General features: G+C 40.5%; 1 protein-coding gene across 2 annotated transcripts in view; it reads left to right on the forward strand.

Annotated features, from left to right (window-relative positions):
• Positions 1 to 23,465, forward strand: part of Nbea (neurobeachin) — a 487,335-nt gene that overhangs the window by 423,442 nt on the left and 40,428 nt on the right. For both annotated transcript variants that reach the window (XM_057757235.1, XM_057757236.1), the window contains exons 46-48: positions 1,539 to 1,658; positions 9,479 to 9,631; positions 22,345 to 22,512. In XM_057757235.1, coding sequence (XP_057613218.1) covers positions 1,539 to 1,658; positions 9,479 to 9,631; positions 22,345 to 22,512 — 441 coding nt within the window. The remainder of the gene's footprint in view (positions 1 to 1,538; positions 1,659 to 9,478; positions 9,632 to 22,344; positions 22,513 to 23,465) is intronic.

Consider the following 23,465-nt stretch of genomic DNA (forward strand, 5'->3'; position numbering starts at 1 on the left):
ATAAAATAATTAATTCCTCTTTTTCTTGTTACATCATCTTTGCTGTGCCATTCATGGTCTTCTCTCTTCCATCTCACTTTTCTGTCTTCCAAAATTGAAGACAACATATTACAAATTTAGGAAACTGCTGACATCCGCTCACACTAAATTTCAGGAAGATATTGAAAAGGGTAAATATTCCTGGTTGTTTCCCAGTGCCTACCCTCTAAGATGAATGGCAAGGAAAGGAGTAAAGGGACGTGGGAAATGTCTAACATACTAACAAACGAACAGAGGTGCATAGTAAAGAAAAGAAACAACTAATTAGGAAAATACCCCCACAGAATTGTTAGCATCATCAAGTGTGGTATTGATTTTTTATTGATCTTCCCCATCATAAGCTTCAGAGAAAAGGGTTAAGTATGGCAAAATAAATACCCATTTGCTTTTGTCCTACTTATAGGCAACTAAGGAATCCTTAGTAAGAATGTATATTATTTACTCTTTTTGGAGACAAATTTAGTGATGTCAAAAGCAATGCCTCCCATTCAACCTAAAAACTGCAGAGCAGGCATTAAAATAGAATAAATGCCCAGGTGTGTGGCAGCATTATCCCAGGGCTCCTGCTGTGGGAGACACCCTTATTGATAGACACAGGGCTCAGGATGCTAACCAAAGGCAACAGTTACAGAGTTTTGAAATTGTCAAGTCTCAGTCACATTCACTTTATTTCATTCCTAATTCCACAGATTAGGTAGAGAATCTCTGCACTAGGAGTTGAACTGAGTATTGGAGATGAAGTAGAGAAGGAGATAGACAGGGGTGGGTGCTTTCATGGTGAGGAAGCAGTCAGATACAGTGGTCAGAGTCTGAGGGGATGGCAGCTGCTCAGAACGTACAGGGAATCCAGAATAGTCTTCAGGAAAAAGGATGTTTGCATTTTGTAGAAGGAATGACACGCACCACGGGCCAGAAGCTAATGCAGCACACTAAGACCCCAGCACAGCAGAAGGGGTGTGAGAACTAAGACACTGCACAGTTGGGACTTCCTCCAGAGCTCCCTGGAGCTGTCAAGATAACGGAATAGGAATCTCATTTCTAAAAGAGCATCATGTGGACCCTGTGCTGGGTGGCCCTTCCTAGCTACTCCAAAGTGGATATCACCAAACTAATTCCCCACTCAGAGTGCGTGGCTTGTCGTCTTGTAGTTAGTGTGTATAGGCTGAACTACTAGAAAATAAGAAAATCTCCCTTATAAATGCCATGAGAATCATTTACAGAGAAATCATAAAGTACATCATCACTTTGCAGATGAAGAGACATGCTCATGGGACCAGACGATACACCAGGCTGTGGAATAAGACATTGTCAGGCGTCAGTGACATGCAACATCTCATGACACCTTGTGTGGGCTTTTACCTAGGGCTCTGGATTTTTTCTGCCTATGGAGGGCCTCAGAGATACTGTTTTGGGGTTCTTTTGTTTTGTTTTGTTCTTGCAAAGAAATTACAATATCTGTGTTTTGTGTGATCCAATGACTGCTTCTTTTCTTTGCTCAGGAGCCATTCACAACCTTCTTCCTCAATGCAAATGATGGGAAATTTGACCATCCGGACCGAACCTTCTCATCCATTGCAAGGTCATGGAGAACCAGTCAGAGAGATACCTCTGATGTCAAGGTATATAGTTTATTTATCATTTATAGTCACAGAAATCTAAAACTTGTTGAACGCTTTATTTCCAAGTATTAATGGATATATATGACATTTATATTATGGCTTTGTTCCATTATATTAAAATTGTATACTCCATCTAATCTTAAAGAAAGTCTGTTATTGTTGTATGACAGTTTAATCAGGGCCATCTGTGTGACTGGTTTATTGGGAATATCCATTGAAACCTGGTGGGATGGTCACCAGTGGATACATAACTTAAAGTAATGATCCCCCTTTCCTTGAACCCATAAGAAATGTTTCAGCAGTGAAAGCTAGGGCTCCCTGAGGCCCTCCTCCATCCTATCTGTTGATGCAGACATGGGGTCGTCATTGGTTGTTTCTGAGAGTTCATTACTGCGATTACTGTGTGTTGCCTGGAAGGTGCTATTTTGCAGTCTTTCTCCCTTCCCCCTGACTCTTACCATGTTTTTATGCCCTCTTCTACAGTGTTCCCCAGCCTTAGAGGGGATGATATAAATGTCTATTGAGGGCCGAGCACTCAACCCTCAATTTTCAGCACCTCTTACAGCCATAGTGTCTGTCTGCCTTCTAGCAGCTCACTGAAAGGAGAGGTTTCTCTGATTACGACTGGGAGTGGTACTAGTCTTTAGGTATAAAAATACATTTAGAAGGTGGGTTGACACACTAGTTAAACAACAAAGTTGAACTCCTCACTAGGTCCAATGAAACCCTCACTGTGGGCTTTTGGGAAATTTTTTAATACCAGATACGGATTTCCTTTTGTGGAAAGGGTCTTATACATAACCAGAGTAGTAGCTGAATCACTTAACAGCTGTGCCATCATTGCCCAAATGAGCAGGACTTTATGGTGGATGGGGTTGGCATCGTAACTCCCAGCAGCCTAGATAGCTCCTTCCAGCATTTTGAAAGCTATCTGGAAGAGGCTCCCAGCTGCGTTCTGTAGCATATGATCAAGGTGTGTGGCACCTTAAGCACTAAGGTCATACCATCTGTTCTGGCGTACAACTAGGAGGAATGACAGAAGCCTTGTTTTAGGGGCTCCTAGAGTCTCCCTAACAATGACTAGCAAGGAGGTGCTCCCTACCTGGCACTGGAGATTTTTATTAATAACAAGTAGCTTCAATTAAGAACAATTAAAAAACAGTTCAGGATTTTTTTGTTTCAATCAATTAAGGTGTTTTCAATTTTTTTAAAAAAAAACCCTTATCTAATCCAAATGGTATAATCAGGAGATGGAAAGAAAAATCTGTAACTTACCTTTCCTACTATTCATTCAATATTTGGCCCATTGCGTAAAACACAGTGGGAATTGAATCTGACCTTAATGTGTCATAGTGTTATAGCTGGCCCAGCTTTGGGTTTTTGTAGCCTGGGGCAATTAATAAAGCATTAATGACAAGACCCATTTAAAATGCACGCTTTTCTGTCCAGCCTTAGCCTTTATTTGACTGCCTGGGGATACTAGGCAACAGTACATATTAGATTAAACCAGCACACATAATACCCAGAAAGAGAGCGGAACAATTCTACAGTTGGTACTACTTACTATTTTTAAATACAAAGATCTGATAATTGTTTATACGTGCTGTTTTTTTTTTTTTTTTAAAAAAGAAAGGACTACATGGTCATGATTGATGCATGAGGAAATGCCCTCCTTTTCTCTCTGTCTGGTAGTAAGATCACATGATCAAGTTATTTCTTATTCTTTATAGCACTTTTTCTACCACTGCCACTCAGTGCAAAATTGTTAGGTGTCACTGAGTTTAGGGCCTGGCCCTACAAAAGGGAGCCAGTTAAACTCAGCTGTTTGATTTGCATATCTGTGGCTATCCAAAATATTTATACAAGGCAATACAGTGTCAGCAAACTGAGAAGAATTTTTTGAGTGAATAGAAGCTGTGTATTCACTTTGTTTTCAAAGCAAGTCACAAACGAGGTTGAAGCAGAATGTAGCACATCCGTGTTTTATTTGTTACTATTAAGGTTTATGAGAGTCTGTTTTAATTTATGCACTTAACGTTTAGAAAAAGCAAGGGTTTAACCTGCAGCCCTGCTGAGTTAAATGTGGTGGCCACACTTACCTAACAGTCTTAACGTCCCTAAGGAATTAAACTAAAATATCCAAAAGCCATCGTTCCAACGGACTGTGGCCAGGGAAATCTGGGGGGGGGGGGGGCTACCCTTGCTTGATATACCTGGAGAACAAAAAGAAAACTGGGAGCTGGAAGGCACCCCATGAGCAGCAGTGTCTCAGCCTCGTGTCACAAAATCATATTCCTTTATGGAATTCAATATTTTCATGTTAAGTCAGAGCTGTATTTTATTTTAGCGAACTATTTCAAATAGAAATACATCCTCACTGTTGCCTAGCGTCATAACAGCAAAGAATTGGCATTTTACTCAACTTAGAGGTTCACCCTCACATGCCCACACATACAAGGGGTCAGTTATTTCTAATTTATTTATGTAATCACACTTCTCAACTTTCCTTTCCACCCTGAGAAGTGGGTCAGTGCTTCAAGTACCAGAGACCTCAGCAAGCTGCATTTCAGTCACTAGATCCCCCCCCACACACACACACACAACCCTCCTCCTGTTACCATTTAAAGAGCATTCACATTCTGTTGCTAATTGTGGTACTTGACTACCTGAAGTTAGGCATCAAAGAAACCATCAGTGTGACTATTCCTAACCTGGAAGTTTTGGTTTTCATCCCCAAGCAGCCATACTGAACCCCACCCCAAGACCTCCCACACACACTTAATTGGTGACTAAGGAATGTATTTCTCCACCTTGACATTGTGCAGACTGTGTTTTCAGTTCTCCCTGACCAGCAACCTTGGTCCTTGCATACTGTGTGATTATATCCTGGGTTCTCTTTCTTCCGCCAGACTGCATGTTCACACAGAGAAATGTACTTCTGTATCCTGGAATGGGGCTCTGTGTACCTTAATGTATTTATAAAGAGGGTTTCTTAATAATGGGGCCAGTGGTTCAATGCCATCTGCATGTTTAATTTTTAAACATATTATCAAACCATCATCCCCAGTGATGACAGTTCCCTCCCTAAAGCCATATGCTAGGCTGCTCCTTCCCCATCCCCAAGTCATCCAGCTGTAAGAAGTAATGTGGTTGCTGGTGCTCTGGAAAGTGCATCAGGGAGTGGACAACACTGTCTCTATGCACAGCACTTTTCTGTACTTATTTACCATAATATGACACATACAAGCTGAGCTCCGAGGTCCAGGACAGCCAGCGCTACAGAGAAACCTTGTCTCGAAAGAAGGAAGGAATGGAAGGGAGGGAAGAAAGAGAAAGGAAAACAATAAATTGCAGGCAATATGGCTTCCATCAGGTTTCTATTTCATGTATGTACACACGTGTGAGTGTGTGTGCCCAATCACATATGTCCACTTGTGTTCTGATACTTACTGTTACAGCATCAGAATGTATGTCTTACAACAAAATGTTAGAATGTTTGAGGTTTTTGGAAATAATAACTGGTGAGTTGAAATTTTTAAGTGCATGATTTAATACATCTATTAAGGTTTTTTTACTCTAAAATAATGATCGATTTAGTAGGGAAGAGTGAGTTACTAGGACTAATAATCCCACTAACTTCTGGAGCATAGATTTTTATTTCTGGTCTCTACTGTGTAATACTGCAGTTGACATGTTTTCAAGGATACATGTTTTTTGTTTCCAGAGAAGAAACCTATCTCTGCACTATCTACTGACTTAGACAACCCTGGAAGGGAGGCTGAGAATGAGGAGGTGGATGGTTTCATTCTGTCTCTCTCCATTAATGTCAGTTTCTTCCTGTGTTAATGAACGCAAGATGAGTAGGAAGGGGAGCTGCCCAAGTGACCTCTGAGGAGAGCTCCCAAGAGTGGAGTCAAATCAGTTAGTTTTGGCTCTGGGGTTTTGTATTTTGATTTTAAATTTCTTTCCTTCATCCATGCCCTGCCAGTGGAGCTATCCCACTTAGAGATGTTCTTACACTAATTTTCCCTAATACCTTCCCAAGTTGTCACCCTACTTTCTGAGCAGCTATGTAGATGTTAGAAAAGGTGACTGTGACACAGTGTCATTAAGGTGACATAGTGTAAATTAATGCAGTTAATGGAGGTGCTCCCACTGCCTCAGTGACCCATTATGAGCTCTTGTGGAATTAACAGATGCCCAGGCATCAATCTTTTGGGAAAAGGATAGAAAAGCTCTGGCAGCTTTAAAACCTCACAGTGAATTATATTAGGAAAGTGAAAACGTCTGGGTTAGATTTGATTTCACCAGGAAGCCATAAAATGGTGCGGCTCTCAGCAAAATATATTAAACTGAAATGTCAGATTTGATGCAATAGGTACACAATTATGATAGTGTTAATAGTGGTCTTCTATCATCCTAAGACATACTTCCCAGTTCAATTTCTCAGCAGCTTGAACTTGTCATAAGCTTATAAATTAGAAATTGTGTTTGAGGATATTTTCCTATTTTTGACAGAACGCATATACTACTATTAACTGTACCGTAGGGTTTTAGTGTAGCTGTTGAAATAAACTAGAAATCACATTTGCAGACACAGAACTCCTGTTACAATAGCCACTTTGCCATTTCTTTAATAATATTCTGTATCTTTCTGTACTATTTTTCGTTTAGTGAAATTTAAATTCCTTGAATTTTTTTCCTTAAAGAGAAACTGTTTAACTTGGGGGGGGGGTGACGGGTGGAGGGAGGCTGAAGTAACCCAAACACCAGTTACCTTGGCCAATTTTGTCTAGCATTCCTGCATAGAGGCAGAACAGACTGTGTTCCTTTTAAGAAACATTTCACAGTTTACAAATATGCTTTTGGTTGGTCTGCTAAGTGCTCAGAGCAGCTCATTTTGACAAGGAGTTTCCTAAATATTAAGAGACTTTTAGGAGCCTCCTTTTGGTCTCCTGGTCACTAGCTAATGTCTGTCTGAGGCTCCACACTCCTTGTACCCCATGACTTTCATCCTCTGGGGCCTTGGCTCTGTCCTCTGGGTATTTTCTTTTTCATGCATTGCCTCTTCTTGAAGTTGAATGCTTTTCTGCCTGCTTTCTTGTAGGACGTTGGACCAAGGTCCCTTTGCCTGTTGGACTAGCAGCTATAAGAACACGTAGACACCCTGTATGTTTAATTATAGTTCAGTATTAGAAAAAAAAAACTTACTCAAATCTTTTGAGGCAGGAGGCTATGACTTAGAATGCTGTCTTCAGTGCCCAGAAGGTCCCTAGACTTCACTGTGTGGCTGTACAGATGTGCGAACACCACCTTAAGCTGGCTTCCCCTAGCTCTTGGGGGGCTTTCTGCACCCCTGTCTTGAGCTTCACCCTGTGGCTACATTCCATTAGTTACTATGAAACTGACCCCGAGCCAGCCTTTCATTTTGGCAATCTTTTGCTATCTGAGAGTAGACTTTTGTGTATGTCAAAACACTGCCTGAAACCTGAGCAGTTTCTTCCTTATCTGTCATAGTACCGTGTCCCTATATCCCTGGTCATGACCTATATCTAAGTCATTCTGCCTAGAAAGTTCCATGCGCACAAGTTCCTTAGGTACTTTGAAGGATGCAGTCTTGTTAAACTTCCCTATTCTGCATCACTCAGGGATCTTATCTTCTGATTCCTTAGTAATCTCAAAGACCGCCCCACTGTAGCATCTCACCTCCAGAAACCTGCCTCCTTCCTAGTCCCAAAACCAGTGCCTCACATTTTAAGCTTTTTTGTTTTGTTTTGTTTTGTTTTTGTTGTTGTTGTTGTTGTTTTCTCCTTTAAATCTAACTTTCTGTTTCTTTAATTTATGTGTAACAGAACACCCCAAAACTTAGAAATTTAAAACTGTTCCTTGACAGTATGCAATCAGAGTTCAGGCTCCGCCAGGATAGCTGGACTTCATGCCATAGGATACCTAGGCTGCTTGAGTGAGCAAATTGCTCACTTCTCTTTGCATCTATGTTCATATCTATAACACACGATGGTGAGACGTCCATCCTGTGAAGTGTTTGTCAACACTAAGAAAGCACAGGTAGAGTACTTAGAATGATGGCAGAGCTCAGTAAGACCTGGTAATGCCATCTTCAACTTTAAAACTGAGTGACCCAAAGTATGATTCCAGTGATTCCTGGTCTGTGACAGGAGATGAATATGTCATTCCACAAAACCGGCTAGACCTCAGAGGTGATGCTCTCATAGTTTTTGTAATATTATTAAAATAAAAAATCTCTTAAATAATATCAGTATAAATATAATGAGATGCTAACAGTATCCTATATTTACATTACCAACTTTCAATAAAATTGGCTAAGTGAAACAAAATTGTAAAACAGTGAGGCAGACATAAAACTTCCGACTTTATCTGCTGCATCAGCTGCTTCTCCCTAGACTTCTGTGGCTTTACTCTCTCCTCCGTCTCCATCAAAAACACCAAATTACCCTCAATTTCTTTTGCAGAATAGTCCATTGCAGTTGCTCTGGTGTCTTAACACCCGCTGTGGCCTTACCAATAAGCTATTCAAAATCAGACATTTCTTGATACCTACTTTAAAACACATCTGTCTGGTGACTGTTGTGACTCTTGGGAGAGATTCCTTCAAACTTTAAACTTCGACAGTTCATCTTAAGAGTACAGATAACAATCTGGTTTACAAGCATATCCTATTGGCCAGATGAGGAAGAGAAGGGAAGGTCCTCACCACAGGCCCTGGAAACACTGCTTCGTAGCACTCCTCTCATTCCAGCCTTCTGGACTGTTGGACCTCAGCCCTTGCCTGTCTGCATTGCTGTGTTATTGGTGATGGCCAGCTTGTGGCACCATCCTTTCCACTGTGCCTAGAATAAAGCCCTACCATGACTGACAGAATGCATGCTTGTTTACCTTACAGATTTCCTTCCAGCCCCTTCTCTCAGGAAAGGGGCTATACATAGGTCTTTCTTTGAACTTGTATTTCACATATATAGTGTCACTGGAGTTCCCCTTTTCTCAGCATCTCTGTGGCCTTCCTCAGCCCCAAAATAATCTCTCAGAAACTATATTATATGCAATACTATTTGACCAAAGCTTAAGCTAATTTCTAGCTAGCTCTTACATCTAGAATTAATTCATTTCCATTATTTTATATTTTACCATGAGGTTCGTGGCCTACCGGCAAGGTTCCAACTAACAACTCATATCTTTCCCCTCTGGCAGCTACATGGAGTCTCACTGGCTCTGCCTTCTTCCTCCCAGCATTCAGTTCAATCTTCCTCGCCTTGCTCTATTCAGACCTATTACAGACCAAAACAGCTTCTTTATTCGTTAACCAATAAAAGCAACACATATACTTAAGGACTTCCCACACCAGTGATACTTTGTTGTCATAGTTTGTTAATGTACATAAAAGGTCCCTGAGCAGCATAGAGTTGTTGATACAGCTTCAGACATTTATCTATTGGCACTGTTGTAAGCTGCTATTACTTTGTGTACCCATTCATCACTGTTTTTGTTTGTTTGTTTGATTTACTGAAGATTAAACATAGTGCCTCTCCAGCACTCTAAGCAAGGGTTCTCTACTACTAAGCCACACACTCCCTCAACTCTCTGTGCCTGTGAATTCATAGTAAAGAAAGGATAATAAAGTGAATTGTGTAAATGTTTCATCTTCTTGGATTCCTAATTGTTTTCAAATGGAGGCTAGAAGAACTAAAATTAGGATTTGTTTCCTTTTATAGTTGGTAAAAGTCAATTGTTTTGCTAACTGATTTTACCAACTGGCTACTAAGCTGAATCCCTTTTCTGCACAGGAACTAATTCCAGAGTTCTACTACCTACCAGAGATGTTTGTCAACAGTAATGGGTACCATCTGGGTGTCAGGGAGGATGAAGTGGTGGTGAACGATGTGGACCTTCCCCCCTGGGCCAAGAAGCCAGAAGACTTTGTGCGGATCAACAGGATGGTAAGAGAACTGTTTTCTGCTAGAACAGGAATGAAAAGTTCGTGTCTTTTGTGGTTTTGTTTTTACCTGTTGCCAGGTGTCCTCCCCATCTATAATTAAGGTTCAAACCTAAGAAGCAGTGACAGCCCCCTGCTGTCATCTTCTGATCGCAGCCGTTGTAGAGCAGACTTTTACTTTGAGGAGGTGATGGGGAGGTATTTCAGGGCTGTGTGTTTCCTCAGGAGGGGACAAGCAGACAAGTGGCTGCTCACTAACATCACAAATTCTGAGGTTTAAAATAAATGTTCTTTCCTTATTTTTGTCTATTGTAACCAGTGCATCTGCATACCTTTCTCACCCATAAAAGTATTCAAGATAGGAGAAAGCTACAATTGGGAAGGTTTCATTCATGGGAAGTGTATGCTGTGAAACACTTCTTGTTGTAATGCTCCTGGCCTGGAGGAAGCCACCCATCTTACAGCATCTAAAATACACATGGCAGAGGTCTGGGTGTTCAAATACCTATGCAAATAAGGTCTGCCTGTGGAGATTTTCTAGATTTAAATATATTTTATTACAGTTAAGGAGATTTTCATCTTGCTGTGGTTATGGTGCGTGGGAAATGAGCAGTGCTGTAGTGTACTGATAATGTCAAGAATTGCTAAGACAATGGAGACAGTGGCCCAAAAAGCACATCTTTAGTCCTGTTTCTAGTACTCCCAAGTCTCTTCACCTGTCTAATAAATCTTTTTTCCTCTTTTGGGCAGTTGATTTGTGAGTCAGAATCCACAAAATTTCCACACAGCACAATAGAAGTCATGTTTCCCTTTTGGAAAGAGTATTATTGATATAAAATTGGCCTGAGTTCACACACAGAGATTTAACCTGAGTGGGTTTGGCCTGCTCAGAGCTGTGCAGCCTTCACCACAATCAGTCTGGAGGTGTTTTGTCATTTTATAAAGACCCCTGACCTGTTGGTATCTCGTCTCTTTCCTCAACTTCCCCATCCCACCATCCATGCCCAGGTCATGCTAACCTACTTACGCCCCCCTGTGCTTCTAATCTTTCACCTTTGGGCCTCTCTGCCTGTCGCAGACATTTTATATGTGTGGTACTGAAACACAGCTCTGCATGTCCTTCCCATGCTGTGCTTTGTGTCGCACTCTCAGTAACAACTTTTATTTTACAGCAGTATTATCTGTCTTTAAGAATATTCATCTTTTGATATACTTCAATTTTAGAAATTGTTGCTGATATAATAGTCTTATACTTAAAAACACCAAATTAAGGCTGGGCAAGGTGACACCTGCCTTATTTATTTATTTATTTATTTATTTATTTATTTATTTATTTTACATCCCAATTGCAGTTTTCCCTCCCTCCTCTCCTCCCTCCTGTCTGCCCCCCCACACACACACACACACGCACGCACATTCACTCTTCCATTTCTCTTCAGAAAGGGACGGGCCTCCCATGGATATCAGCAAAACATGGCATGTCAAGTTTCAGGAAAACTAAGCCACATCCCCTTGTATTAAACCTGGACAGGGTAATCCAGGATGAGAAAAAGGTTCCAAGAGTCAGAAACAGCTCCTATTCCTATGTTAGGAGTCCCACAAGAGAACCAAGCTACCCAAATCACACAGCTGTCATGGAGATCCAAACAAGGTCACATTTCCCACTCACATCATGTCAATGTGCGTGCCACCCATTTCCTGAGCTGGGAAGGTATTTTAGGAAGGGGGCACCCTCTTAGTTAAAGGGTGAAGCAAAGAAAAGAGAGGAGTGGAACACTGAGAAGACAGGCCAGTGAGTGAGCGTTCTCTGGCAGGAAGAAAAAGGACTTAACTTTAAAGGTGAGAAAATGGCCTGTAGTGTGTCATCCACACAGGTGTCTGATGTCTCTCCAGGAGAGCTCATTGTCTGGTAGGCTGTGAGAACGTGGAGACAACGAGCTTTAGCATTTAGAGAGAAGTCGTCTATCTGAGATTGCCTTTTCATCGCAGTGATTTGGTCAGACTTCATAAGAAGGAAAGAAGTGGCTGGAGAGAAAGTTGATGTATGGAAACCTCCTGCAGTTTTCACAACAAGCCTTTAATCCCAGATAGAAACAGAGTGGTGAACTACTCAGTTATAGTAGATTAGCTGTTGCAGAAAATAACCTGTGCAGAATGCTCTGCCAAGTAGGGGCACAAGTAGCTAGTGGTATCAATGGTGAGACACTCGCTGTCTGTCCTGAGAACCAGTGGCAGCAGCAGGTGGAAGGACCACCATTATGAGGGTGCACCACCCAGAGGCAGAAAGCAGTGGACTTGACTGACTGACCTGCCAAGGCCCCAGGGCAATTAGTCCACAGTAGAAACTGATCCTCACTGTCCTGCCTCTCCCTATTGTCCTCTCTGTCCACAGTTCATTCTGATCAGTTCACTGGCATATTTGAGTACGAGATACTGTGAAACCAGACTTGCAGAAAACTTTCATTTTAACAAATAGAACTGGAAAAATGAGTGCTAAAAAGATTAGATTGTTGTACACAAAGCAAACAAGGACCTTGCCCTCACCTCACTTCATATGGAATATCAGCCCAATGGCTCACAGACAAGAATACAAAATCCAGAATTGTAAACTGTCTAGAAAACATGGAAGAATCTATCCTTGTGGAGTTAGGTTAGAAAAGGATGCCCACATGTGATACAAAAGTACAGTCCAGAATAGAAACACTGACAGGACATCACTAAAGCTTCTTTGTTTTGAATATTGGTAAGAAAAAAAAATTATTTTAAAGCTACCTTTGCCAGGAGGTGGTGGCACACGCCTTTAATCCCAGCACTTAAGAGGCAGAAGCAGGTGGATCTATGTGAGTTCGAGGCCAGCCTGGTCTACAAGAGCTAATTCCAGGACAGGTTCCAAAGCTACAGAGAAATCCTGTTTCGGAGAAAAAAAAAAGAAAAGAAAGGAAGAAAGAAAGAGAGAAGAAAATTGAAAATAGTTGAAGCTAGAAAAAGCTTTTTAAAAAAACACAGGACTCAGCCGAAAAAAGACTATGCACACCAGACAATCTGAATTTGCTCTCCAGGTCCTACAAGATGAAAGTAGACAACCAACCCCCACAAACTATCCTCCACTATCCACACACTTGGCATAGCGTCTACACGTGTGATACACATGCACATGTGTAAATAAATAAATGAAAAATAGCTAATCAAAGACTGGGACCTGAAATTTAAAGCAAATAGTCAAAAAACAAAAATAATAAAATAATAATTAATAAATATTTCTTAAAAAGTGAGGACAAAATATTCTCCCGTTCCCCCCAAAAAAGCACACAGATAGCATCTTCCTCCTGAGCAATGCAGCATACTAGATACTCATGCCTTTAATTGTATCACATCACTCCAGAACCTCTCTTACTCATCTGCACAGGCAGCCACAATCAGCTTTTATTCCCCTTAGGATTGCCTTCTTTGCATTTGACTTTTTTTTTTTTAAATATTTATTTATTATGTATACATTGTTCTGTCTGCATGCCTGCAGGCCAGAAGAGGGCACCAGACCTCATTACAGATGGTTGTGAGCCACCATGTGGTTGCTGGGAATTGAACTCAGGACCTTTCGAAGAGCAGGCAGTGCTCTTAACCGCTGAGCCATCTCTCCAGCCCTGCATTTGACTTTTTTATTATGATCCTTGAGAGTCATCTTGATTGTATTCTTGTTGTGCTGGGCTCTCTCTGTGTGTGTACATTAACATCCCATTATAAGTACCACCAGTCAGTATTATTAGTTCATGCAGTAGCTAGTGTTGGCGCTGGAGTTGTTTCCAGATCTTGGCTGTATTGAGTAAGGCTGCTGTGAATATTGACATAATACCACTTTTCTATTGTACAAGTTTCCAGAAAAAAAAATGGGTTTTTATATCTTTAGAGTTCATACCTAGGAAGCTAGAGAGATGGATCAGTGGTTAAAACCACTGGCTGTTCTTCCAGAGGACCCAGGGTTAATTCCCAGCAACCACATGGCAGCTCACAACTGTCCGTAACTTCTGTTTCAGGGGATCTAGCACCTTTGCCTCCATCCACCCATCACTTCCTGTTTTTTGTTTGTTTTCTGTTTCTGTTTTTAAATTGCAGTCATTCTGTTCTTAAATTGCAGTCATTTCACAATTTTAATATTTTAATATATCATTATACAATAAATGACATTGGATACTTCTTTGTGTTTATTAGATAGATGCTAAAACATTTTTTATATATTTTAATAAGACAATGAATAGTGACTTATAGATACAAGCTTGGTTTTTTTCATTGGAGTATTTTATATGCTCCCCAAATTAGTAATCTTATTTTAAATATGCCTAATGAATAGAAAAGTAGGTCTTGCTTTTGAAGACAAATCTTCAAGGCAAGCAATATCCTGTTTTGGGGTGTAGTAAAAGCTAATAATTATCTGGACAAGAAATCACCACATAATTACTATTTGTAGAAACTAATCAAGCAAAATGATACATTCTTAATTGAATCTGCAGAAAAATGTGCAGTGAGTCATTTGGTGTGTTAGATGGCATTGCAACCAACCCAGTGAACTTGCCACACAGGGCTATTTCTAGATTTTCTGTAAATGGGATTATATGAGATTGTTATGGTTATTTTTCTAAGCTGTATTGCCGCTTGAACCCTTTCTTTCCCTCCCTGTGAGAATAGTCTTTCAACCTTCTCCCATATTTAGAGTCTGTGAGCTTTGTAGATTGATAAAAACCAACCCACGTTGGAATATTGCTGTGCCTACCACACACACCACATGCTTCACCCACCTAGTGTCAGGGACACAACCCTTCTTCCTTTTGAATCAAAGCTGTTTGTGCAGTGAAGCCCTCAGCAGCCTGCCTGTGTTTTCTCACTTGGGAGTTTGAAGATCTAACTCAGGCAAACACTATCAACTGTGACATCTTCTGCCTAGGTTTCTCCCACTCCCAATTCTAAACCAAATTTTCTCTTGTATTACTAATGAGTCTGTGGAGACTTGTAAAGTAATCCTTTGCTGTGTGCTGGATATTTTGGGACCTTCCATTGTTCCATTCTCTGCTGTCTGTCACCCAGGAGCCATGCCTGGTTAAGTAGATGGTTTGTATAAAGATCCAGCATATAGCATACGGCTTTAGAAGTCTTCCCTCTGGGTCTTTCTTAAAGAAAGAGCTCTCTTGTGCATCAGCTGGATGATAGTTCTGTGGCATGTCTATGGCAGCCAGTTTTGCTTCTGGGTTAGTGTTGCCTCTGGGAATTTCTGAGCAGCAGAGCTATAAAGGGACATGTCACCAAGTATGACTACATCCTCAACGACCACTCTCAGGGTCACCAGCTTGAAGTCTACATCCACAGCGCAGATCCTCTGCTCTGGCCAGCTTCCATATCTGCTGATACGGGGTGACCACACCAATGTGCAGAATCATGGCAAACAATGAGTTTGTACTAAAGATCAACAACTTGTTATGCATTTCTAAGTTTTGCCAAAGCTACGTTTATTTGGTGTGTGTTTCTATAATATAGAAAGCCTGTATTCCAAATAAAGTACGATGTAGAAGCATTTACATCTTTTCTGTGATGGCAACTCCCCAGTACTTAAGTGTTTTGTTAAAGTTTCTGTGTACTTATTGGGTAGTTCCTATAGGATTTAGTTACTCTGAAAGAGGCCTGGAGGGAAGTATAATGTGCTCTGTTACATGTTAATATGGACCAGGATTATCTCCAGTTATTCACAAGAGTTCTTTGTACTGAGCCTGATGTACAAAATGAGAATGTCATATATCCCAGAGAAATGACATTCACTCTGGTAAAAGTCCTTCATCTCTTTGTGTGGATTAGTATCCTGTACCCATTAACATTCCCTCCTCCTCTCAAGCTGTCATTAAGAAGTCAAGGCAAAGGAGAGAAAAATAGTTGTAAGAAAGGGAAAGCATGACTGGTTTTTAAATGTGGACTCTGCCATAGCTTGTGGCAGATGAACAGGTGTCTCATACATGGGCAGCAGCCTTTGCTTGTCTGCAGATCATGTACTAGCTTTGAAAACCAAAGCTTTATTATTAGTGTGTGGTGATTGCACAGACTCGTATAGTTCATACCTGTCTATGATGTTCTTCGGCCAAAGCCCTCCCCTAGTATTTTAGCTTGTCCTGATGCAGTCGTAATCTGTTGTTGCAGTTAGTGTTGTTGCTTTTGTTGTGACACTGACACATACAGCTGCTTCTGTGTCATGAAGACAATGACCAAGATGTGAGTGAATGTAGTCACAAAAATTGTTTCACTGAGGAGTTGTAAAATTTGAAATTTGGTCTCATTAGAAAAAAACCTGGATCTTAATGTCGTTCCTTTTTGTAGACATCTCAGTAAATTCTAAATGCTTTGTCTGCACAGCAAGCAAGCACTGGGTAAATTTATCTACATACAGCTAAGCTGATCACAGCCAACTTCCTTACAAAGCATTGATAAAGCCTTGTGTTCAGTTCTAACATGGTTAGCATCTGACCTCTTGACAAAGGACAGAAATAGAAAGTCTTTCTGATAGTATTATCCTAATGCTGGCTTCATCAATCATAATCTACCCATTTCTAATTTGTTTTAGAATAAAAGGCCTTCCATGGATGTGAAGTGATAATGTTGCCCTGCCCTCTGCCCTGTTGAGTCTTAGGGCTGGACCAAAGAGCACAGGCTGCATGCACACAGGCACGGCCCACTGAGGCCCTGGGCTTTTGTTCATCCTGTTTCATGTCCATTGCAAATTTTTCCCATTTTGAAGAAAAACGTATAGTAGGAAACAGTTTGAATTTCAGATACTTTACTAACATATGAAGCAGTATCCTGCTTAAAAAAGAACGCTGGTGATGTCCACTTCACTTAACATAGCTAGTGAGCACTCCAGACTCTTCTCATTTACAGTACATCACTGACCAGGCAAAAATTCCTACCCTCATTGTGCTTCTTTTCAATCAAAGCAGACCAACAAACTTACTGTCAGCATGAGAGTTCTGGGGCTACCAGAGTAGAACTGAAATCCATCAGGAAGCATTTCTAGAGGTAAAGGGGACATAGAGGGGAGAGTGAAGGTAGTGAGACGCAGTTAGTCCGTTCTTCATATGCTCTAATGTTAGACCCTGCGGTCCCCTCCGTGACTTTTACTAGGGACAGTTTTTTCTCAGTTTCTTCATCTTACAGAAGCAGGGAAAGGGTCAGGACTGCATTGCATGGGGGCTGTGCACACATAGCAGAGACCTACAATATTTCAGTTTGTCTTGTTAGGGTGAAGGGAAGGGGGTATGGCATGGCATGACATGGCATGGCATGGCATGGCATGGGGCAGGGAAGACAGGCTGAAGTCAGCCTTACCCCAGTAGACTCTGGTCTGTTGAACACATAGACAGCTTCTTATCCTTATACCTACAAGGACAGGGTCTGGCGTAGGTAAATGGACCAGAGTTTGGGACAGGTACTCACCTTATTGTTTCGCATTTGGTAGAATATGCTTGGGAAATCAGCGGTTTTTATCTTTTTTGTCACCTGTCCCTGGGATCTAGAACACTGTCTCCAAGGTATGCTCTCTAACTGAGGATATGCACTATACTTTTGAAACAATGAAGTGTTACTTGGTAATAATCCCTTATTTTTGTATTGCACTTTCCAATGTGTATGTAAATAGATTTCACAGGTGACTGTGTGCTGCTGCCACTGTGTTATGACAAGAGGATGTTTGTGAAGAGCATGTATGCCCCCTTTTCTCACAGAAGAAAAGACAAGTGAAAGAATAAACACCTGACAAGAATGGGTTCAACTCAGAAATACACAAGATGAAGTGGCTCTCAGGCCAGTGAGAAAGGGGCAGTAAGACATAGGATCAGACCCAGGTTCTGTGCCCTATGCCCCCATGGAGCCTTTATCTGTATTAGAATACCCTGAAAAATTCCAGAGGCAGAAATGAACAGTATTTGAAAGGCTGGGGTGTGCAGGGCTATGCTGAGTAAGTTATTCATGGAGGAGCCTGGTGGGGATAGGTGTAAGAGAAGGTACAGGGCATGGTTGGCTTTTGAAGTCTGCTCCATGAATAGGCTACCATGCACTGGGGCTAGAGAAAGAAGTCAGTTGTATTTGTAGGCAGGGAGGCCCAGGAAATCATCTTGGGTTATAGTACATCCAGCCATCAATCATGTAATTTAAGGCTATTTGTAGAATATTTTAACACACATTCCCCACCACAATCATTTAAAGCAGCTTTGTTAAGCTGGGCATATTATCCCAGCACTGGGGTTACTGAGACAGGAGAATCACTGAGAGTTCAAGCCCAGCCTGGGACCCATGATGAGTTCAGATCTGGCCTATGCTACATAACATGACCATATATGTGTGTGTATATGTGTGTATGTATGTATTTATGTATATGTCCAATTAAGTTTATTTAAAAAATATTATGTATATAAAATAAAACATAAATATAACACAAATATATATCCAATTATGTTTATTTAAAACAGTAATTGAGTAACTAAAGTTACAGTTACTAAAATTTCAATGCAATCATGGGAGAATAAAGTTAGCCTAGACATTAGAGAAACTTGAATGTTTTTCTCATTATCTGCTTGAATACGGGTATTCAGAGAGTGTTTTTTACTGAAAACAGATCTTTGATAGAATAAAAGGATGGATGTATTTTTACTTAGTATAGACGAGGTAGAAATTGCATTCCAGTATATAAAAGAATTCACACAGTAAATTTCCTTTTTTCTTTTTCCTGAGTTTTAGAGAGGCTTTATCCCAAGTGCATTAGTGTAAGACTTCCTATGTAATTCCCATGGGCAGAGATGGGGATGAGATTTAGGTAGGTTCTATCCATCTGAAAGACACCACTCTACTGCATATCTCCCTTCACTTCCTTCCTTCCCCATCCCCAGGGTAGACTTATGGATTGGAAATTGGGTTATCTAGGCTTAAAGCAATTGCCTCTGCCTCGAGATGTGCAAGGAGATGTTCAAGAAGCTATTAGGGCCATTACAACACTAATAGCTTAGTAATCGAGTATTTTTTTCATATTTTCCAGTGTAAGCACTGTACTAAAATCTTATTTCAAAGTGCAGTGTGTGTCTGTGCATGCAAAAAAAGCTCTGAAAAAAAAACAAATGAGCACAGGCATGTGTTCAGTAGCAGGTAAGTTCCGTTTGAAGTGCAGTGGACTTCCGCTCCGCGTGAGGTGACAGTTAATATCCAGTTCCTAGATGTGCATTTGACTTTGAACTGGATTTAGCTTTCAAGTGTTCTAAACTTGGGTTTTCTTTTCCTCTTTCATAGTGATGAACAAAGTAGTTATTAATAAGACTTGTCATCTTCACTCCTACCTCATTTAATTTTATGAACGAAGAAACTAAGCTATCCAGAGCATTTAACTGCCACTGTCAGTTGATTCATCATGCTGCCTCTATTGTGTAGACTACACTGGAGCAAATAACAGTAGATAGCAGAAAGATTTTGAGTTTCATTAAATTCATTATGAAAACTATGAACTAATAAGATTCAAAGCTGAGAGGAAATGGATTAATACCAAGCAAGATATTAAAATATAAAAATGGATGCCTAGAAGCCTTACAGAAATTTAGTGAAATTTCTCTACACCCTCAGAAAAATCCAAAGTTTTTACTTTTTAGGTGAATTCTACTGAAATTTTCAAGAGATAATGAACTCAGTTCTTATACAGAGTGCCCCCCAGAAATCATGGAAAGCCATTTTAGGAGGGTAATAGGATTGTGATTCCAACAGTAATTAAAGGGGAAATTAAGAAAAAAAAAGAGCAAGTGCAACTTCATATACATTAGCTAAGATGCTAAAAGTATTTGCTGCTCTCACAGGACCCAGATTCAGATCTCAGCTCCCACATGAGGCTGCACACAACCACCTGTAACTTCCAATTCCAGGAAATAGGATATGGTATTCTGGCATCAAAGGGCACTTACATGAGCATGGAAACATTCAGTTCAAAGCCAGCCTGGTCCACAGAGTGAGTTCCAGGGCTACACAGAGAAACCAGTTTTTAAAAAAATTAATAAAGTGAACAAAGGGTATGATAAGTAATTTCTAGGATACTCAGAAGACCAATAAACATTTCTTTAAAATATCCAATTTTTAGTAATCATAGGACTATAAGCTAAAACAGTTATTTTGTATCTATCATTATAGCCACAATTTGATGGAGGAAAGTCATTGGTTAAATAATAAAGAAACTGCCTAGGCCCATTTATAGGCCAGCCCTTAGGTGGGTGGAGTAAATAGAACAGAATGCTGGGAGAAAGAAGCCGAGTCAGGAGTCGCCATGATTCTCCCACTCCAGACAGACGCAGGTTAAGATTCTCCCTGGTAAGCCAGCTCGTGGTACTACACAGAATATTAGAAATGGGTTAGATCAATATGTAAGAGCTAGCCAATAAGAGGCCGGAACTAATGGGCCAGGCAGTGATTAAAAGAATACAGTTTCCGTGTAATTATTTGGGGGCATAAGCTAGCCATGCGGGTGGCTGGGTGCCGGGGACGCAGCCCCGCCGCTCTTATTACAACAACAATTAGAAAGTGGTCACACCAAAGGGGGGTGCATATTGAGGCACTCTGGACGATTAGGACTGGATACAGGACAGCCTTTCTAAGGAACAGCAAGCAGTGACTTGGGAGGAGGAAACTGACACCATGAGTGGAAGGTGAGGCACTAGTCTATCCAGACGAAATTCACACACATCCGAGAGCTGTGGCAGGGAAATGGGCACAGCCTGTGTCCCCCCGCGCTGTCCCTGCAGTATGAGGAACAGTGAACTGGCTGCACACAGGCTGCCATAGGCAGATCTCAGGGGTACAGGGACAGAATGAGGTTCTAGGCCTTGGCTCTAGAGCAGACACACACACAACAGAGGATGTTTCTTCAGAGCAGCGGGAATCATTAACCATTGTTGCCAGTGGTGGAATAGGAAGGCAAAGAGGGGTCCTGAGATGAATAAACGCATTTTAAAAACTCAGAGTACTGGAAAGCCATTATTCTCTCTGTCCCTCATTATTGAGTTAGCCATTTTATTCAATAATGACTTTATCCTAACAGAATAATAATATGTCTGTCAATCTTTCAGTGATTGCTCTAAGATTTACTTCACATGGCTGCTGTCTAGCAAATCATGTGGTTAAAAATAATCCAAACTTCCATTAAGTATTAATTCCACAGCTATTCTCAGTTCCTGGGAGGAGATTTGAATGTGACCTCTCAACAGTGACCCTGCGTGATATTCAGCTTTTTTATCCTTCTATCATTTAGACAAGGCATTGACATGATGGCCAACAATTATACTCATTTTTTAAATTGGCTATGATACTGAATTGACAAAAATCACACAAACATATAATCTACAAAAATTTAACTGATCATTTTATTTTTGTCTCATTGCTCATATTCTGGTCTGAATGGTTATTTTAATATCAGTAAAATGGAGCATAAAATTCTGTTTAGTTTTAGTAAGTAAATGCTGTTTTCACAAAATCTTAGTACTTAGATTTTTGGATAAGAATTATACAGAGTGATTGTTATAAGTGGCACTCTTAAAAAAGTAATCAGGAAAAGAATGGCAGGGATGAAGTATTAAGTATGGGAGGAGTTTAAAAAAAAACACTATTGAGAGTACAATTTTGAGAGGATTTTTTTGAAAGTTATTTGTTAAGTATATGAATTCCAAAAACAGGTTACCACCTTAGAAACTAGGGCAAGCAACCAGAGAGTGAATTCACACGTTTACTGTAGTTTATAAAACACAGTCATACACAGAGAGAACTTGCAAAGCTGAGTACAGACCTTTCTGTGCGCACGGTTGGCACGCTGCCTGCTCTGACTGGACCAGAAGTGAAGGAGTGGATTACTCCCGACAGCAGAGCACCAACTACAGTTTCCATCCATGTCTGAACCGACTCCAGCCCACCTGTCTAGTGTTTCCAGGGAGCTTCTAGTGGTTCTTAAATAAAATCACATTATTCTAATTATCTCACAAATAAAAACATCACCGAGTCTATTTAAAGAAGTCACTCAAACACTTGCCTAACTTGCCATTTCCAAACTCAGAGCATCTCAGTGAGCTAAACACAAAGGGCCTCTTCTTCTCAACCCTTCCCAGACCCCGTGCTCGTTGACCCTCTAACTTACTTTCCCCCACTGACTAGCAGATGTCCCTGATGACCTGGTGCTTCCCAAAGTCTATATCAGCTGATTTGATTCCTGGCATGATGAAGGGAAGAAGGTCTTCCTTTCTTAGAGGTAAGCTGGAGGAGTTCATTCAGAAAAAATAAACCCATATCAAAGTTTCATATAAAACGGTTTAATTTTTTAAACTAGTATTAAAAAATCAGAAGTGAAATTATTATACAATGGCATTAAAACAGCTATTGCAAGTTATTCTCTTTTGAGCCTGAGTGTGTTTTTGTAAAAAATATATTTAATATGAACATTTGTGTTGTGTACATAATGGAGCCCAGAGAATGGCAAACGTTTGTGAAAAGAAGTTTACTTAGCTCTGTGCCTTATTAAAGGTGGTCTTCTGCCACTTCTGGGGACTGAAGAACTAATACGTACAAATCAAGTAGAGTGTAAAGGCACAGTGTCTTTATTTACGCCGAATATTTCACAGTAAGAAAGTGATATGGAGCCTTGCTAAATTTAGTCTCATATTCCTTGACTCGTTTCAGGCCCTGGAAAGTGAATTTGTTTCTTGCCAGCTCCACCAGTGGATCGACCTTATATTTGGCTACAAACAACGAGGGCCGGAGGCGGTCCGTGCTCTGAACGTTTTCCACTACTTGACCTATGAAGGCTCCGTGAACCTGGACAGCATCACAGATCCGGTGCTTCGGGAGGTGGGTATTCTGAGCTGCAAATCTTTCAGCCTAACTCTTTTACACATAGGTTTCAGGCTTTTGACAAATGGGGAAAAAAAAAAAGGAAATATATCAAAAGCAAGCAATGCTACCAATATGTTTGGATTTTTTAAATTCAAATACTTTAATGCAGAACTGTAATTTTACTTCCAGATCTTCATTAAAATGCATAATTAAGTATATTATTAATAGGTGAGGCTTAGATGAATATTTAACTATGAGTAATTCCCTAAAATAATAAGCAATATGTTTTTTGTTTTTAAAAACAAAAGCAACTTTGCAACCTTCTAGAAGGAACATTCAAAGAGATATACCAGTATGGTGAATGCTATTGTAGTACTTGATTCTCATTTGTTCTCAGCCTGAACATTTCTCAGTCTGTAGCTAACAGTTGGAAATTTTAAGGATTTTTAAGTGAAAATAATCATATTAAACAGCATTTAAATAACTTCCCATGCATAAAATGACTTTGGCGAGGTGGGCAGAGAAGGATGCAGCAGCTGCTAGGTAAGTGCTAATGCAAGGAGACTGTACTCCTGCCCTCCATCCTACCCGCAATCTGCCATCTGTTGTATGCAAAACAAGCCGTCGTGGCTGCATCTCCAGGCACTGGGATGCTTTTTCAGTTTTCATTTCAGAGGTAGGAAATGTGCAGATTTGGGAAATAAAGCTCTCTTAAAAAATCTTGTATCCATTTCTTACATATCCTATAAAATAAAGACTCAATTTGCATGCTCCAAGCAGAGAAGAAAAGGAAGAGAGAGCACACGATCACTGATCCCTTGGGGCAGAACTCTTGGAGAACACATTTCAAGCATGTTATTAAAGGCAGTGTTGCACAGTAGCGTAAGCACAAGGGAGTGGGAGCAGATAGAGGGTGAGTGATCCAGGGACAACCCAGGTATGGTGAAATTGTTTGTAAAGTGAGAAAT

This window comes from Chionomys nivalis, chromosome 24 (assembly GCF_950005125.1).
Source record: "Chionomys nivalis chromosome 24, mChiNiv1.1, whole genome shotgun sequence".
Classification (NCBI taxonomy): domain Eukaryota; kingdom Metazoa; phylum Chordata; class Mammalia; order Rodentia; family Cricetidae; genus Chionomys; species Chionomys nivalis.